The 19,181-nt window shown below is 34.6% G+C and overlaps 2 protein-coding genes across 3 annotated transcripts in view; both read left to right on the top strand.

The window, feature by feature from the left end:
- Window positions 1–18,668, top strand: part of LOC143231972 (nonsense-mediated mRNA decay factor SMG5-like) — a 72,267-nt gene extending 53,599 nt beyond the window's left edge. For both annotated transcript variants that reach the window (XM_076466891.1, XM_076466892.1), the window contains 7 exons: window positions 7,427–7,573; window positions 8,276–8,341; window positions 8,622–8,778; window positions 10,244–10,334; window positions 13,431–13,511; window positions 16,066–16,208; window positions 17,815–18,668. The gene's annotated coding sequence lies outside the window, so the exon portion shown is untranslated. The remainder of the gene's footprint in view (window positions 1–7,426; window positions 7,574–8,275; window positions 8,342–8,621; window positions 8,779–10,243; window positions 10,335–13,430; window positions 13,512–16,065; window positions 16,209–17,814) is intronic.
- On the top strand, window positions 391–17,882 carry LOC143231344 (nonsense-mediated mRNA decay factor SMG5-like). Its single transcript, XM_076465886.1, has 8 exons — window positions 391–402; window positions 7,427–7,573; window positions 8,276–8,341; window positions 8,622–8,778; window positions 10,244–10,334; window positions 13,431–13,511; window positions 16,066–16,208; window positions 17,815–17,882. The coding sequence occupies exons 1-8, from the start codon at window positions 391–393 to the stop codon at window positions 17,880–17,882; spliced, it is 765 nt and encodes a 254-aa protein (XP_076322001.1).
- Window positions 18,669–19,181: the final 513 nt, after the last annotated feature.

Genomic DNA, 19,181 nt, shown 5'->3' with positions numbered 1-19,181 from the left:
GAAGTAATCTAGTAAAAGAAGAAAACTATCACATTTTGACATAATAACCTTCTACAATATAAATATTTATCTCTGCTTAGTTTTTTTGTTGTAGTTATTTGGAATTTTTAAGAGAAATTCTATATGTGGAATTCTGACTAACCAGTTGTTATTTCATCTAGAAACAGTTGAATATGTAGCTTTTTTTGTATTACATGGTTGATTTTTATATTATAAATAATTATTATGTTACTGTGTAGTAAATTAAAACTTTATTGGATGATAAAACTTAAGTTTTTTTACAAATAATTTAATGCACTTACCCCTGTCACAACTCACATTTCATCCTTCCATAACTCAGAAATAACAACGTACTTTTGTTCAGGCAAATGTTTCAACATTTTACTGCAGATGTTCTTTCAGGTAAGTAACTTAAGTGGGATGTATGGAAGGCTGTAAGCTTACAACTAACCCTGTAAAAGTGATATATTACAACAGTCTCTCTGTAGTAACTTATAGTTGTTTGGCTCTGTTTCTTTGTTGTTGTTTTCCTGAATTACAGGTTGTACTCAAGTTTAGTGATTGCATAAAGGCTTCTACAAGTCATTATATGCTAGTGGTTTATGTCTATTTAATTTGTGTAACGAGAGTGATGTAAGATTGTGGGATATAACACTGGAACATTCATTGTAACTGAACAATGTCATATATATGTTGTTACTGCCTTCATTCTGTGTAAACATAGTTACTTTTGTTACTTCAGTATCCAAACTTTTGTCATGAGAACACTGAAACTGGCCAGTTTAGATAAAATGCTTGTGTTTAATTTTTTTTTGCTCTCCAGCTTTCATTAGTTCTCTTAACTTTTTTACAATCATTTTGTGTGTTGTAATAATTAATGTTTATTTACCTGTTAGATATCAGTGGATATGTATTCTGGAATATCATATTATACTACTAATATGTAGACTTTTTGAGGGAAAAACCCCTCGGTGTGGATTCCTGTACGTGGTGAGGGGACCTCCCAGGAAGGTTCTGTTCTATCTGGTTACCTTCTCTGGGATCTAAACATCCACCCACGTGTTTGCCGTGGGTGGCGACCCGTGAAGGGGAGGAGAGGATCCTGGTGGTTGAGGGGTCCAACCCTAACACACCACTTTGGCCTCGAATTCCTGTAGACGGGCAGCCTTTGGGTGGCCCCCCTTGGGTCAATCGGCTGGTCCACTTGGGCTAGAGTCAACCAAGTACCAGTGTTGGAAGTTCTCAACGGGTGTTGTGGACATTGTGCCTGATGCTGGTGTTTGGGTATAGTGCTCACGAAACCCTGGCGTTGCTGCATTGTCCTTGCATGACTTTGTTGTGCTTCCCCTTGTAGGGCTCCATGGTGGGTGGGGTCAGTGGATACCGAAATTTTTTCTTTTTCCTATGGATCCTCTAAAAAATTTAAATAAAATTGTAAAAAAACAGTCAGTGGGTAATCGACCACGCCTTGAATACTCAGAACAGCAATCTTCAACATCAGTAACACACGCACCTCATTTTCTTATATTACATTCTCTTCGGAAAACCTTTAGGGCAAATGTCCCCTTTTTTTATTCAAAAGGGACTAGAGGGACTTGCTGGCTCTCCAAAATCAGTAAAGAAACTTGATCTGGTGACATATTGGTTGAAACATCCACATCCCAACACAGTGAACTCCTCTTGAATTCAAAGGCAATTGGGGATATACCTATTGAGGTTACACCCCATGCTACCTTGAATTCTTCATGAGGAGTTATTGTTGAAAGGGATTTGAAGAACATTCGAGTCAGAGATTCTCGCTGGTCTCTCCACTCAAGGAGTTTCTGCAGTGAGCGCATCTCCACTGCAAAGATGGAATTACACTGCCAACAAATACCCTCGTTTTAACATTTACTTCACCACGTGCACCTGCCACCATCAAGACAGGTTATCTCATTTGCAGGGTTCGCCATACATACCAAACCCTCTTCGATGTTTCCAATGTCAGAGATTCGCCACTCAAAGACATCCTGTCGTGGTTCCCTGACATGTGCTCGCTGTGGAGGCAAGGACCACGATGCCTATGACTGTGACATGAACCCACATTGCGTAAACTGCAATGGTTCTCACCCCTCTTACTTTCATTCTTGCCCAAAATGGTTGGAGGAAAAAGATGTGCAGCGTTTGAAAACGACACATAACATTAGTTATCCTGAGGCTCGGAAATTGCTGTCCACAACTCCATCTCGGACATATGCTGCTGCACTTCATTCCACAACTACAGTGGGAGTGCAAACAGATCTCTCTGTGCCTCCAAGAGAATCGTTTTCAAAACAAATGAAAAGCCTTTTAACCTCCGTGGTTAGAAAGGTTGATGAATCGACTTCCACACCTATCTCTGTTCCTCCCATACCTCCCAACAAACCTCAAAATCCACGTCTTTCAGTTTCAAATACAGGCATTTCTTCTGATACATTTTTTTCTCCCACCACAAGAGACAAAACAATTATTCGTTCGCGTCCTCAGTCACTGGATTCCCCTTCCAATAACAAAAACCTGCCCACCCAACACAGAGCAGGATCCATGGAGGTTGATAGACCTCCTCCGACTAAAGACAGTAAAGAAAAAAGACGTGGTCGTAAACCGAAGGGTTCTCCAGCCACTTCACCTACCCGTTCTTAAAATGGCCACCTTGATACAATGGAACTGTCGACGTTTACGCTCTAATCTGGATGATATCAAAACGCTGATTGCTTCCTACCATCCTGTTTGTCTTTCTTTACAAGAAACATTTCTCAAAACTGCTGATACTGTCTCCATTCGGCAGTTTTCTCTGTACAGAAATGACAGGTTGTGTGATGGTCGAGTACATGGAGGGGTGACAATGTTGGTTGATCAACACGCCCACCCTGTCTTTGTCACTCAACACACCCTTGGAGGCTGTAGCCATCCGTGTTTCCTTGGGTCATACCATCACTGTTTGTTCTCTGTACCTGTCCCTGGAAAGACATATGATCAATCAGATCTTGATGCTCTCGTTGAACAATTGCCATCTCCATTTCTAATCCTAGGGATTTTAATGGACATCATCCCCTCTGGGAAGTGCTATTATTGATGGGAGGGGCCGATCTGTAGAGCGGATGCTCTCTGATCACAATCTTTCTTTTTTCAATACTGGTTCTTCCACTTACTTTCATGCACCTAGTCAGTCCTTTACCGCTATTGATCTCTCAGTTTGCTCCCCTTCATTATTCTCCCATTTTTCATGAAGGGTTGACAGTAATCCACTAAGCAGTGATCATTTTCCGATCCTTTTGAGAGAGACTGGCGTGGTTGATGCCACCCTACCAGCGTCCGGTGGAAGCTGGATCAGGCAGACTGGTCCACTTTCACTGCTCGCAGAACTTGATCCTGCCATCAATAGACGACTGTGTAGCAGCGGTAACTGACTGTATTACACATGCAGCTGCTCAGTGTTTTCCTAAAACCTCGACACGTTTTCCACGATATCCTCGTCCATGGTGGAATCCTGCTTGGCACTTAGCACGGAAGGCTCAAAAGCGGGCCTGGGATACTTTTCGTAGATATCCCACACTTTCAAACCGGGTTGCTTTCCAACGGGCCGTGCACATGCTAGGTGGGTAAGACGTCACAGCCAGAAGGAATCTTGGATTAAGTTCACAACCAGTATATCTTCTACCACCAGTTCCAAGATCATATGGGACAGGATTCGAAAGGTTAATGGACACTACAATTCTATCCCCCTCTCGATCTTACTCTCTGATGGTCAGGAGGTGACTGATGTTCAGAACATCGCTAACACTCTAGGTGAAAGCTTTTGCCGGGTATCTAGCACTTCTGCTTGTTCCTCCACCTTCCTGGCCATCAAGACTTGGGCAGAGCAATCACCTCTTTCCTTTCGAACTGACTGTTTCTTTGACTATAATTGTCCCTTTACCCTGGTGGAACTAAAAATGGCCCTTCATCGGTCTGCCAGTACGTCTGTTGGACCTGATGATATTCATTATGACATGCTGCACCATCTATCTCCTGCTTCTCTTGATGTCCTTCTGATTGTTTTCAACCGGATCTGGCAGGAGAATGTTTTTCCTGATGCCTGGTGCCAGGCTATTATTTTACCTTTCTCTAAGCCAGGGAAAGATCCCAAGATTCCTTCAAACTACCGTCCAATTGCTTTGACGAGCTGTCTCTGTAAGACATTAGAAAGGATGGTTAATGCTCGTCTTGTTTGGTTCCTTGAATCAAACAAACTCCTCTCGCCCACCCAGTGTGGGTTCCGTCGACAGCACTCCACCACAGACCACCTAATTCGTCTTGAAACATCTATCAGAGAAGCCTTTCTCAACCGCCAACATCTTGTATCAATATTCTTTGACATAGAGAAGGCTTACGACACAACATGGAGGTATGGCGTTTTGCGAGACCTCCATACATATGGGTTACGTGGCCATCTACCCATGTTTATTAAAAAATTTTTAATGGACAGGAGATTCCAAGTTCGTGTGGGTTCGACACTTTCCGTTCTTTTGTACAGGAACTTGGAGTCCCTCAAGGCTGTGTATTGAGTGTTACACTCTTCAGTATAAAGATAAATGCCATCACTGAACAACTCCCTCTCACTGTTGTGAATGGGCTGTATGTCGACGACTTTCACATCTCATGTCAGTCATCAAACATGAAATATATTGGCGGCAACTACAAACCGCCCTCAATTGTGTACGGAAGTGGACTCTGGCGAACGGCTTTAATTTTCTCTCTCCAAAACTGTATGCCTGCACTTTTGCCGTCGACGGGTATTCACCCTGATCCTGAACTTCATATCGGTGAAGTTTTGCTGCCAGTGGTCCCGGAGACCAAGTTCTTGGGGCTTATCTTTGATCGTAAACTGACCTTTATACCACACTTAAAGCAGCTTCGGTCAAATGCACAAGAGCACTGAACATCCTCCGTGTTCTCTCTTCTACCATTTGGGGCAGATCGCTGTTCAATGTTAAAGGTATATCGTGCTCTTATTAGATCGAAACTCGATTATGGATCAATGGTCTATGGCTCTGCCAGACCCTCGCCTTAAAGATGCTGGACCCCGCTCATCACCAAGGACTTGACTCTGCACTGGGGCTTTCCGTACCTCTCCAGTTCAAAGTATATACATTGAATCTCATGAACCTTCTCTACACCTTCGCCGTTTGCAACTATCTTTACAATATACTTCGAAACTTCATTCCTTACCAAAGCATCCCACCTGGAAATGTGTTTTCCTTCCTCAGTGGGCAGTACTTTTTCAGAACAGACGATCTATCATTGCTCCGTTTGGCCTTCGCATCCGGGAGCAATTGGATGAATTGGGTCTGTCCTTGGATAACATTGCAGATTCCACAGGTCGGCCCATTTCACCATGGCTTATTACAGCCCACAAATGTGACCTTTCTTTCAGTCACCTAAAAAAGGCAGATACTCCAGATTGGAAGTACCGTCTTTTATTCAATGAATATCTTTCAAACAATCATTCAGTTCCCATTTATACAGATGGTTCCAAATCAGGTAATTCAGTGGGCTCTGCTATGGTTTGCTATGGGTCAGTAGTTGCGCGCAGAATCCCTTCTACAGCTTCTGTGTTCACTGCTGAACTGTATGCCATATCTCTTGCCCTGGATCATATTGCAGCTGAGCAGTACTCCAACTGCACTATTTATACTGATTCGCTTAGTTCTATACTTGCCTTGGAATCGCTACACGTTAGCTCACATCCTATTCTCGCTGATATTCGAAACCGACTGGCCCATTTCTCATTAGCAGCTACTTCAATCCAGTTTTTCTGGATACCAGGCCATGTTGGTATTCGCGGGAACGAGCTTGCAGACATGGCAGCTAAATATGTCTGCTTCAGCACCATCACTCCTATGCCTATTCCGTACATGGACTATGGTGTCTTCAAGGGTCGGCTCCGTGCCAGCTGGCAGTCCACTTGGAATGAGCAATGTGACAACAAACTTTTTCAAATCAAACCCAAAATTGGACTTTGGCCATCTAGCTTCCGTAAAGTTCGGAAGGAGGAAGTTGTTCTCACTAGGCTACGTATTGGTCACAGTTTTTTAACTCATCATTTTCTTTTATCTGGAACTGATGCACCAATGTGTAGTTTGTGTAACACTCAAATCACTATCAGCCACGTTTTACTTTCTTGCCATCGTTACAATTCTCAACGATGGCAATATTTTAAACATATTTTTTCCCAGGGTCAATCTGTAACATTGGACAGAGTTATTGGTGATGGTGACTCTGTCCACCTTGATAATGTTTTTAATTTTTTAATGGCCATTAACCTTTTTAATCTCATTTAAGTGTTGCATATTTATTCATTACACCTTTTTAATTGTGGTTCCCTTTTTACAGTTTTAATCTCTCTCCTTCAATTTGACATTGGACAATGGCCAGATCATTAAATAATTCGACACCAGGACTGGAAAGGCCAACTTCAGGTGACTAACGCTCCTGTTTGAACTATTCATTTGAACTACTCGTTAGTCATCCTGGCGAGTTGTTATTATACTTTTGCTGCATATCATTTCACACTTTTACTACTTAACTTTTTAGTACTGGCCATATTGACTCATAACCCGGAACCAGGACTGGAAAGACCAACTTCAGGTGACTGACGGTGGTTTTTATACTTACCTGTTAGTCTTCCTGGCGGGTTACGATCATTACCATTCTGCTACAGGTAGTTCTTTACAACTTTGTTGACTGGATGTCAACATTGGTTTTTACGCCATTTTCTGTTTTAATTGCCGTTTTGCTTTTATCTTCAATTACTTTTACAAATTTTACTCCATTTACTTGACTTTTATCTTTTACTGGACATTTGGCTACTCATTATTACGATTTTATGGAGTGTCTTTTAAAACTTTTATTCTTTTACATTTTGATAATAGCTGCTATGACACATAACCCGGAACCAGGACTGGAAAGGCCAACTTCAGGTGATTGACGGTGGTTCTTGAACTTACCTTTTAATCTTCCTGGCGGGTTATGATCATTACCTTTTTGCTAGAGTAAATACCTTACAACTTTTTATACTCTGCCTTCTATCTTAACATTGTAGACTAGGTGTCAACATTGGTTTTATACTTTTTTGTTTTACCCTCATTTCCATTTATGTCTATTACTACATTTATTTTTATTTTTTTACATTTTTAACGAATGTCTGGCACAGATAGCCTAGCTGCTTTGTGCCATAAAACACTAAATCAATCAATCAATCAATTGAGGAAAAAAAAAGTTTATAAATTAATGTACATAATATTAATGAGATTGTTCAAAAGTGTTAAGTTGAATTTTGTGTTAATCAAGATTTGATTTTTTCACACAAGTGTATAAGCTAAAATGCATACATAAACATTTGTTTTTTTGCTTGTGGTGTTACTAGGTTTTTCTCCGCATACAGTGTCTTCACAGTTTTGGCCAGTTATTAGCTAGGCTTCCAAAGACAGGAGTCAATTTTAACTCTGAAAAAGAATGCTTTACTGCAAGTAGCACAGAAAAATGTTTCAGTGGAGCTGAAAGTACTGAGGCTGTAAGTTTATAACAATCTAAATGTTATTGTGTTATTGACTAGTTACTGGTGTCCATCTCTTTTTCATAACTGTTTCTTTGTACACTTTTCTTTTGTTCTTTTTTTCTGTTTCTGTTATAAGCATTAATGATAAACCAAAAATTTGAATTTGATGCCGACTGAAGAAATGTGTAAATATTATGATAAGACAGTTAAAGAGTAAGTGAATATTTGTTTGAAACTTCCTGATGAAACAACAGAAGAGTTTTGGAGAAATCAGCACATAGTTTAAGAGATATTAATATAAGCTGTTGACCTGCCGTTTTCACAATCGTCAAGCTGTAGCAGAAAGAAAACTAACACTGGAAGATTTTGTCTGACTTGTATGCACCATTATTCCAAAAACTGAATTGTGAATTTTTTATTAACTTTAGAGAAGTATTGAATTAATTTCGTACTTCTGTTTTATGTCATTACACAAGAAGAAACCTTGCACTAATTACTGAATGATATATATATATATATATATAAATGTGTGTGTGTGTGTGTGTGTGTGTGTATAGTTTCTAGACAAAGATGAGACTTGTTTAGTTTATTGCCTGGGTTTTAACAAGCAGAATAAATTACTTTGTTTTTATTTAACCTGTTAAATTTTATTCAGGTATTTGTTGTTTTCAAGAGTATTTCTTAGTGTTAATCTTTTGAATTAATTATATTTCTCAGGGACTTGAGCAACCTGTAGGTCAAAGAAAACAGATGATGCGGAACATGGCTCATCTGTGGTTGAAGGTAGGAATGTTGTGCAAAATATACTGTCATGACTCTATAGTATTATTACAAATATAAATATACGTTAACTGTCTTGTGTTGTATAAAGCATATCAGTTTATGATGTCAATTTATTCTTAATATATTTTTTGTTCTTGTTTGCAAATTCTACTTGACTAATATTTTAATGTTAAAGTGAATTTTCCTTTAGTATACAAATTTTTTAAATGATGAAACATATCAGTAATATTTTTTTGATTCATATGTCTAATATTTCACTGATATGGGTATGTGGATCTAGGCTGAAGTGAATGATTTGGAGTCTAAAGTAAAAGGAGGAGGATTTCCCCAACTTTCCCCTTATCTGGTTCCTGACATTAGCTCCTTCTGTCAACATTTGGCATTGTTAAAGCAGCTGAGATTATCCAAGAGATTTGTTATTGTTGTGCCATCTGTTGGTAAGTACATTCAGTAGCACAGTTTACTACTACTATTAGTTTTTGCTTCATAATTAATAAATAAAACTGAAGGTTATAGATACTCTTGTTGAGTCAAGTTACTCAGCACAATATGAAAGTGAAACATAGAAAATTATGTTATTCCCTTCTTACTCAGAGAGGTTGTTTCACTATAATTACTTCTAGAACCTTCTAAATGTGTATTGAAAGTTTTTAATACAAATTTGTATTTCATCTGCTATTTTCTCAATTTTTAACACTATATGGGTGCTGTCTGTTTGACTGGCCTTGTAACCAACACAACAAAACATGATATCTTAATTATCCTTTCCTTCTTTTTAGGATGACTGCAGATTTCAGCAGAAAATTACAATTATTTATCCTAAATGGCAACAAGCTTGTAACAGTGTGCTTCTGTTTTTAATTTTGTTGTTTTGTTTCTCTTTTATTCATGCTTCATTATTATCTATATTAACAAAGTGCAGAGATTTTATTTTAAAAACAATTAGGATACGTCACCCATCATCTAACAACATATATTCTTTGTGCATTCCTCGAGGCAAAAAAATTCCCATTTACCTTTTTTTTAATCTAACCTATTAAGTTTTTAATTTGTACATTTTAGGACTTTTTGGTTAAAGTTTACACATCTATAAAAAAATAACATGTTAAAGAAAAAAATTCAACACTTCAGGATTGAAACCTTTTTGATCTTGGAAGCTGATCTTCATCGAACCTAAGTTGGTTGTCCCAAAAATAATTGTATAATTTTCAAATACTCATTTTGGAAATAAAGTTCAAAGAGTAAAACAGAATTACTCATACTTATCTTTCTTTCTAACTTATGAAAAGGTTTAAAACATTTCATTACCTAGTGGAATACTGATATCCTTTTACTAAAATGAAACAAAGACATTACAGTCATGTAGGTCATAGAATGGCTTTTTTATTGGTCATAAATATGTAATGTTAACAAGAAAGCATGAGTAAATAAATGATTTAGAAAGAGATCAAACATTCTTATTTTAATTTCTGGCCTGTTAGTATCTGTAATCAGAGTATCTAATTATGGAATATTGTAACAAAGGGAAGAAAGAAAGCCTAAAACAAATAATTCAGAGCTAAAAGGTATTGTGTGACATGTAGAAATAAAGATTAAAAATTGACATAAATATATTTTAAACTAATTGAAACTTGAATTTGAAATTATGTATTGATGCCAAGCATTTTCTCATGCATTGACAATAAAGTTGTTTAATTGTATTTTAACTGTAACTCAGTAAAAGTTATGATGTGCACTGAACACCACTATATGACTTGAAACAATAATTCAGAGTTCAATATTCATTAAGTATTTTTTTTTCCTAATTATAAGTGTTTTTTTGTGTGTTGTTTGACAAATGTAAGACATGATAGTTTGAATGTGATTTTATTAAAACTTCTTTGTTTCCTCACTTGTTATTAGTGATAGCTAGTCTTGATGAACGTAAGAAAGAAAGTATGGGAGCAAGAGAAGCAATTAGGTGGCTGGAAAATGAACTGAGGCATGGAACTAGGTGAGTAACGTTTTTTAGTTTTTACTGAATAACCTACAAGTAAAAATGTTGTGTTGCAATACAAGAAAATGTTTGTAAAAGTATAATTTGTATCCAACCATAAATTTTTATATTCAGTTTAAAAAAAATTAAAAACTAACATGTAATATACGTGTATTGTGTGGGAAAAAATACTTTGATTCTGTAACCTCCATTATTTTGGTTAAATAATTCATATTTTATAATGTTAAAAACCATGTTTTAATACCTGTGATGAGCACAGCACTGATTGGTAGCTCATTGTGTAGTTTGATTTTAAACACTAACCTGTTACCATACTCTCTTTGGTTTGGAAGTATAATCTGTCACAGGTTATTATTATTATTTGTTTGTTTGTTTTTTTCAATTTTTCTGTGCAAGTTTCATCTATGTTTTTATTCCGAATTTTAAAAATTGAAAATATTCTTTCCAACTTGTAAAAAAAAAAAAATAATGCCCTACATCATGAATTGGAAATTATCTCTATTCTTATACTTGCACTTGTTATTTCAAAATTCTAGGCATAGTTAAAAACATTCTTTATCTTTCAGAAGTCAGACTCCATTTGTCACCTTGTAATAATTTTCATCTTTCAAAAAAAAATTAAATTCAATAAAACTATTACTGCTATTTCTTAATATTTTCAGCTGGGAAATGATTGTTATAAGGCAAATATTTTTGACTTAGTTATAACTTGCCATCATATCATTTATAAACATCTAACTAGGGTTACACTACCTCTTTGTTTATTTCTGTATATAAATATATAATAATAAATAAATTGGAAACATTGTTTTGAATTGGTTTGATAGTATAAAAGGTACTAATATTGTTGAGTTTGTTTCTATGTACAAGTGTAATGATAATTAGGTTTAGGATATTTTCAAAACCTCATTAAAAAAAGAGTAATTTCAAGTAACCAATCTTGGATTGAAGACCAGAGCTTACAAGGTTAAGGTCAGTGTCTCATCCTGGTCCTCTAGACAGAGGTTGGTGTCAAGGCCAAGAATGTTTAAACTAAGAACAGTAGCGAGAATTTTGAAGACAAGACCACAGTCGGTGGTGCAGTTTTATTAAATGAGATAAGTTTGGCTTAAAATAGACACTTTTGATACAATCATAACAGTCATAAATAGAAAAGTCTTACAGAACAGGCTTAATAAGTGTTTGGTCAAAACAAAGATAAGGTTTGCGTCTTTACAGAATATACTTTGTTATAGTGATACTCAAATGTTTTATGTTACTGCCAATAACAACAACAGATACACAAGTTTTACAAAGTGCAGTCCATCCCAGAATTTTTTGGTTGGAATTTCATCTTAACATCTGATGTACTACAAAATGGGATACTTCTCTTTGACACAGTATGGTGATTATTATTATTATCGCTGGCCTATTAATAATGATAGTTAGAAAAGAAGTACCATTTGATAAATATATTTTTATAAGCTATGTCACAAAAATTACCAGTTTATTACATTTTGTATAGCATTGCCAAATCAATGTGAAAACTTTTTTCTCTAACTTTATTGTTATTTTGAACTAAACCTCTGAAAATTAATGCAAAGAATACCTGAACACATCCCTGTAATATCAGGACTACAACACAGGAATCATTTTTCAAAGTTCCTTAACAACTATTGCCATCCTTTCATAGGTTTATCAGTGACTTTTGGAAATTTGTTTTTGTTTTGTTTTTTTTTTTCAAATTTAGCTGTGGGTTATTTATTGAAGTCACTTGTGTGCATATTACATGAAGAGAGGTTAAAAGTATTTATTAAATCCATTTATAATCTCTTTGGTCTCAGTGATCTTTGCCTTTCATTTTTAACACGTTGGACTCTGTTTTTTCTACGGAGAAATTTGAATATGCAAACTTGACAATTTTGAACTGAATAACCATTGTCAAAAAATGAATTAAACAGCACAAATAATAAGATAACTCTCAATTTAGACCACAGTCATCTGGTGTGGCTTCTCCAGAGCATGGATAGAAATATTTATCCACAAAACTAACAAACTTATTGGCACAAATGAAATATTTAAGTACGCCGATTATATCCAATCAGATTTTCTAAATACTTTGTTTAATAAACTATAGACAGCAAAAATGTATCTCAGAACAGCTGGTATGGGTATTAACACTTTTAGTGATAAGGAGAGAACAACGTTTCAATCTTCCTAGGTCATCTTCAAGTTAACCTGAATAACCATTGTCAAAAAATGAATTAAATAGCATAAGTAATAAGAACTGGAAATTTAGACAACAGTCATCCAGAATGGCTTCTCCAGAACATAACTAGAAATATTTATCCATAAAACATGAAGATGACCTAGAAAGGTCGAAACGTTGTTCCCTCCCTATCAGCAAGTGTTAATACCCACACCAGTCATTCTGAGATGAATTTTTATTTCAAGTCGGTTTCTTGTCATCAAGAAAGCAAAACTCGTATTTCTGTATAAAATCTGCCAAACACACTGAGTGAAAACTGATAAATCTAATTGATGTTCCAATGATTAAATTTTGAAAAAATAATTTATTTTTGGTTTGGTTGGTATTAATTAAATGTCAATATTTAGAAATTTTATGAAAGTTATTGTTGTGAATAATTGCACAAGTTGTTTCAAGCATCTTACTGAGGCCAAATACAAGACCCAAGAAATGTCCTTAAGGTCAAAGACTAAAGACTGAAAGAAATACTTATTTCTAATAAAAAGCCATACAAAGTATGTGGTCAAACAGTAGGAAGCACAAAACTGTCTCCTTATTGTCAGTTATCTTTTTGCATTCATTTTGACATGAGATGAGCATTGTCTAGTGGTTAGCATGTCAGACTGTAAATCCTAGGATTCATGGCCACCAATTCTGTTGGTGTAAAATGAAAAATTAAAAAATGCACAGTCAAATCCTGCTAATTGATTGAAATAGCCCAAGAATTGGTGGTGGGTATTGTTGTCTACCAATCTTTTCTGCAGTTTATCAATTCAAACTGATAAACCTTGTGCAGCTTTGGACAAATATCTGAAATAAACCAAATCGTTTGAAATATCATTTTCACTGATGTTTAATTTTTGTAGATATATCAGGGCTCAAAGGCCACAGGAGTGTCTTTCTTTGTCGCCCATAAAGTACCCAAGAAGGAAAGAGAAAGAGGCTTGGTTAGTATAGTGTCTGTGTCTATATAAATATATATATCTTTTAGAGATAGTATTTGGAATTTAACATTTTATACAGGGTGTTCAGAAAGTCACTCTGCACTTATATTTTTATCAACAGACATGTTTCAATATAGAATACAGGAGGTAAATATGAATGACAATTATAAACAATGTTAAAAGTGACCCCCATTGGCATCAATACAGGCCTGGATCCTTCTTATTTTGTTTCTAAACACCGCTATCAGTTGCTGGCTTGAAATAGACTGAATGAATGCTGTTATTGCTGCTTTCAAAACTGCACAGTGATTTTCCAAACACCCTGTAGTATATTTTCTGAAAAATGGTAATTAGTTTTCAAAATTTTCCATTTCCCAAGTTTATTATAAAAATTCTTCAGCTACAGTTTTTCTTTGAAAGGGAATCAAAATATTTCTTTTATGATTAGCAGTATTCAAAGTAAATGTTGTTAGTATTTACAAACTCTAGTTTATTATTATTAACTGAGATATTCTTTAGTTTTGTTTTAAGTTTACTTACTGATAAAAAATATTTTATTACAATCTACAGCTTTTACAGCAAGTAAGATTAGGTTTTAGAACAGGTGTAATGTTTTAATTACTGATGCAATCATTATTATACTCTTTGTTTTAAGAAAGTTAAAGCTGTAATACTAAATTATTGACAAAATTTAAAAACATTTGTATAAATAAAACTAAACTATAGTGACGTATATGCTACATGACGTACTTATGAGTTGAATGGAAAATACATACTGAGATTTAAAATAACATCGAATGAGATGTTGACTTTTGCAATATAATTTAAATGTTGGTAAGATTGTAAGTTTGACGCTAATTTAAACTGTGAAAGTAAGACTGAATTAAAAGTGTTTGTTTCTTACCATTACAAATTAAATGAACATTCATGTTACTGAGGTTCTTCTAATAAGAACAGATACTTGTATTTACTGCTCTGATAAACATAAATTTCAGTTATCATCCTGATCTAGCCCTTTTAAACCCCTGTAAGATCTACCATTTCCAAACTTCAAATAGGATTTTATATATAAATTCAGAAGAAGAATGATTCAAAGTGTGTATGTTTTGTCCACTCAGAGACTTATTTTGTCCACTTGCCTCACTATCCAATAAGCCTGTCTAATCTTAAATGGTAATCAAGTGCACTCTGTGCCACTATCGGCCCGGCATGGCCGGGTGGGTTAAGGCGTTCGACTCGTAATCTGAGGGTCGCAGATTCGAATCTATTGCAACAAACCTGCTCGCCCTTTCAGCTGTGGGGGCATTATAATGTGATGGTCAATCCCACTATTCGTTGGTAAAAGAGTAGCCCATGAGTTGGTGGTGGGTGGTGATGACTAGGTGCTTTCCCTCTAGTCTTACACTTAGGGTCGGCTAGTGCAGATAGTCCTCAAGTAGCTTTGTGCAAAATTCAAAAACAGACAAACTGTGCCACTATGAGAGATTTGATGTTGTGTCAGATGCAAAATAATATATGTCAGTATATGGAAAAGGAACAAAAAAAGTTATTTCTCAAAGCAGTGTTACTTGTATAGATTTGAAAGTATAACATACTTTATTTTCCACAAAGAGAACCAAAGATCACTTATAAGGGTTATCTGTTTCAACCACCTTCAACACTATACAGTAGTATGTTACCTGTCAGTCAGTCAGTAGACACTAAACTTATGATATTTGCACTGTTGTAGTGTCAACAAAATTATACATTTTGTAGGCTACAACACAGCATGGCGTATGAATTTGAAATGGAAGAATTAAAAATATTTGTTACTTTTAATTTTGATTTTATTTACTCTTGAAACTGGGAGACCCTGCAGAAGTATATCTAGGATACTTTAATGAACAGCCTGAAATATATAAATATAAGTGTCAAGTAGTGTTGAGAGAGAGAGATATATATACTTCATAATAATAATAAACATTATGTGGCTAGCTTTAGTGAGTTATTTTTATAATTTTTGTTATGTATTATTAATATTGTAGAATACATTGTCTCATAACTATATACTTGTATAGGTTATTTATAACATTTTTTAAGTATATTATTCTGTTTCTGGCTGTATTTTCATGTGTTTAAATTTTATCCATGTGTATGTGTGTGTATATATGCCAAGTATATATACTTGTTTGCCTCTGTAGTTGAATAAGTATCATTTGTAATCTCAATTTACTCTTTGGCCTACACATATGAATGGTTAATTTTCACTTTTGAATCTATACTCCCCCTTGTATGTTGATATCAATCGCTTATCAATATTTTTACATTCGATGCTGCAATAACCACCATATGATATGCCCCTTGTTTCAAGGACCCCATGGATAAGTTCATGGACAAATAAAATTCAGCTAGGACAGAGACATCCTGGCACTGTATAATGCCAATATCAATTAGTACAAATTGAAATAAATTAGAAACTAAGAAAAAAATGAAGTATAGAAAATAATAAGTTTTTATTTTGAGTAGATCAGTTTGAAAGAAAATGTTTAATGATGGTTTATTTTCTTAATATATTAAGGGAATTTTTTCAAGTTTTGGAATGTGCCCACTTCTTCAATAACCAAGGCTCATCTAATGATCCTACAGACCCATTAGTGACCTTGCTGACCGCAGGAGCCAGCTTCATGCCACCCAGTGCTGCAGCTTTGGCAAAGTCTACAGGTAATTTTTTATTTAGTTGTCATTACTAAGTTTGTTTGTTTGTTTTTTGCATCTATTTGACATGACAGAATGTGTAGGTAAGTTCTTGTGGTGCAGTCTTTGCCAAACGTTTTTGTAAATCCATCTAATTTGACAGTCTGTGTGAGTAGGTTTCAATCACTCTAGTTTTTTTCTACCCACTTTTAATTTTCAATTTTATTTGCTCTTGGCAAAGTTTGTAAGTAAATTTTTTGTAAAGTTCAAACCATCCTACGTATGTGTGTGTGTGTATTCGTAATAATATCCACTAAGGCAGTTTGTCAGTAAGATTTTTGTCTTGTAACAGCACTAAGTTTGCTAGTTTAATATTAATCAATTATGGCAAGGTTTGTAAAGACAGTTTTGCTGAGATGTTACCAGCTTTTGTCTTTATTAACTAGAAGTTGAAATGTGATCTGAATTGCAGATTTTGGTCCTGTTTCTGATTCTTGAAATATTGTTTAATATTAATCAGTTATGGCAAAACTTATAAGGATGTTTTTACTAAGATGTTATAAACTTGTTTTTTTTTTACTAAGTGTAAGCTAAGACGTGATTTGAATCTCAGATTTTTATATAATAATTACTTTTGTGTGCTACTTCTAAATTATTCAGATGTTACAAAGGCTGTAAATAATGTATAATTTTTGTCTCATTATTTATTACCAGGGTTTCTGCTAAATTATGTGGTTATGTTGAATTCACTGGCTGCTTAAAAATGTGCTTTCATTAAATTAGTTATCTGTGTCAGAATTTGCAGTAAGGTTGTTTATTTATTAATGGTTAGCATCTGCTTTTAACAAACAGGATAGTTTTTGTTTTCTCTTTGGTCAAACAAGTTTTTTCATATGTTTTATGTAGTTCTGCTATGAAAATTATAACATTAAAAACTTTAAGAAGAATAGACCTTATAACTTGTATACAGTCTTCATTTTTTGTTATTAAATATTTGGTTAAAGTTAAATAGCAATTGCTATATTTTGTCTTCTCATTAAAGGTAAAAAGATTATAGAAAAGTTTCATATCAGCTGAAACTGCTTTTGTTAATCATAATTTAGTGAACATGTCTTGGAAAATATTTAAACAGGTTACCCTTTATAGTAGACACAGCTGTGTACTGTTATATTATTAACTAACAAAAGGAACATGACAATATATTCACAAGTTCTTGTAGTTACAATTATGTACTGTTTTAAGATTACCTAAACATAGGATCATGACCACTTAGCAAGATATTCTTACAAAATTAGTCATGAACTATTTTAAGGTTAAATGTACTTACTCTGGCAAATTACTAATATAGAGAGTACAGCTTATTCAATAGACACAAATAGCTTTATAAAAGTAGCAAAAAAATTAAAAATTGTTAAAATGTTTAGTAGTGACATCCACGTATTAATTTTATCAGGAAGTCTTGCAAGGATAATTGTTTTTTAACATTTATATTTATTATCATGAATTTCTGACTATTCTGGTTTAAACTTTCGACTAAAATTATATCTATTGAATCCTCAAGCATACGTAAAGACTGGCGTTTGATCTGTATTTTTAAGTTTTGTCACTTCCTTAACTTCATCTGTGTTCTTAGGTATTCAGATGGAGAATATCACAGACTTTACAAACAAATGGAGAACTTCCTCCAAAAGTCAGGGTTGAAAATATGGCTACTCCACCTTCCAGTGACTCAAAGAATCTCCAGAGACAGAGAAATCACCTCAATATCAAGAAACCAGCTGAAGACTGAGGCCAGTTCTTTCAGCCTTGCCTATATAGCGGTCATCGTAAGAATCTGAAGGATCAGCTAGGATAATATTAACTGGGTACTGCTGTTTTCCTGCATTTGTAGCAGGAATCAACCTAAAAGTCTTACCTTTAATATACCAGTAAAAAAAAAGGTCGTAATAGCAAACAACTTAGTAGAAGCTAGTGTCTTGTCCCTCGTACTTAAGCAGTTAAAATGTCAAAGCATGTCATTTAGCAATGTTTCTTTTTATCTCCATTTAGCTTTTCAACTATGAATTAACTTCTTTTTTTTTTTGCTATTCCTTCTTAGTCAGGGGTATTATAATGTATTAACAAAGGAATATTTGATTTTTAGATGTTATCATAAAATACATTCATTGCTTGGTTTCAGGTTACTGACCAAAAAAAAAATTGAGAAATTTTGAATAAATTTCTTTGTTACTAATATCTGTAGGAAAGAAAAATAAAAACAAACTCGTATTCAACAAAGATTATAATTGGTCAACGAGTATCGTTGTGTATTGTTTTATAAAACCGTGTGGCTAATCCTCTTTTAATATTTTGTTTTATCTTGTATCAAAGAAATAAGGTCTCAGGTATATTGCTGTCATGTTTTAACGTTCACATGATAAAATTTTCAAATTTGTTCATTGGTTGTAACCGTTGTTTTGAAGCGAATAAAAAACATTCTTTTAAAAATCAGAACCTAAACTTTTATTTTTTCAACACAAAAGAACCACAGAAGGACCACAGCAAAATGCTTAGAATGATGTAGGAAGTTAGGTTAAAGCACTCTGTGTTTTAAAATGAAAAGTAAGCTAACTAATGTTTAAATTATTTTCACACGAGAGTGTTTTTGTACGTTTTTCGTTTCTTTTTAATAAGTATGTACGTGTGGTATTTATTTATTTCACTTTAAATAAATAGCGATGGATCATATTTCAAATTCATATAGAGAAGTTTCACCGTTATAAATGACGACTAAAAAAGAAACATTAGAATGTCTACGTGTTTGTGCTATAGTTTGAAAACAAAGTTTGTCAATAAAAGTCTACAGCAAAAAGGAAGATAGTAACATAAGCCTGGAATCACTTTTGTTAGCTGACCACCAAAGGGACAGCTTCCAAGTTAATTCTACGTTCAACAGAGAGACAGCAGAACAAAGGTTAAAGAAACATGATATCGCTTATGCGTGTCAGTGCATCACGATCA

The sequence above is a fragment of the Tachypleus tridentatus genome, chromosome 11 (assembly GCF_004210375.1).
Source record: "Tachypleus tridentatus isolate NWPU-2018 chromosome 11, ASM421037v1, whole genome shotgun sequence".
In the NCBI taxonomy this organism is placed as follows: Eukaryota; Metazoa; Arthropoda; class Merostomata; order Xiphosura; family Limulidae; genus Tachypleus; species Tachypleus tridentatus.
This window is presented reverse-complemented; position numbering and strand designations above follow the sequence as displayed.

What these genes read in the sequence shown, in the direction of transcription:
- LOC143231344 (XM_076465886.1), top strand. An exon ending in TGGCTCATCTGTGGTTGAAG is followed by an intron (nt 8,342 to 8,621) that starts GTAGGAATGTTG and finishes ATGTGGATCTAG; the next exon opens with GCTGAAGTGAATGATTTGGA. An exon ending in AGGAAAGAGAAAGAGGCTTG is followed by an intron (nt 13,512 to 16,065) that starts GTTAGTATAGTG and finishes TAATATATTAAG; the next exon opens with GGAATTTTTTCAAGTTTTGG.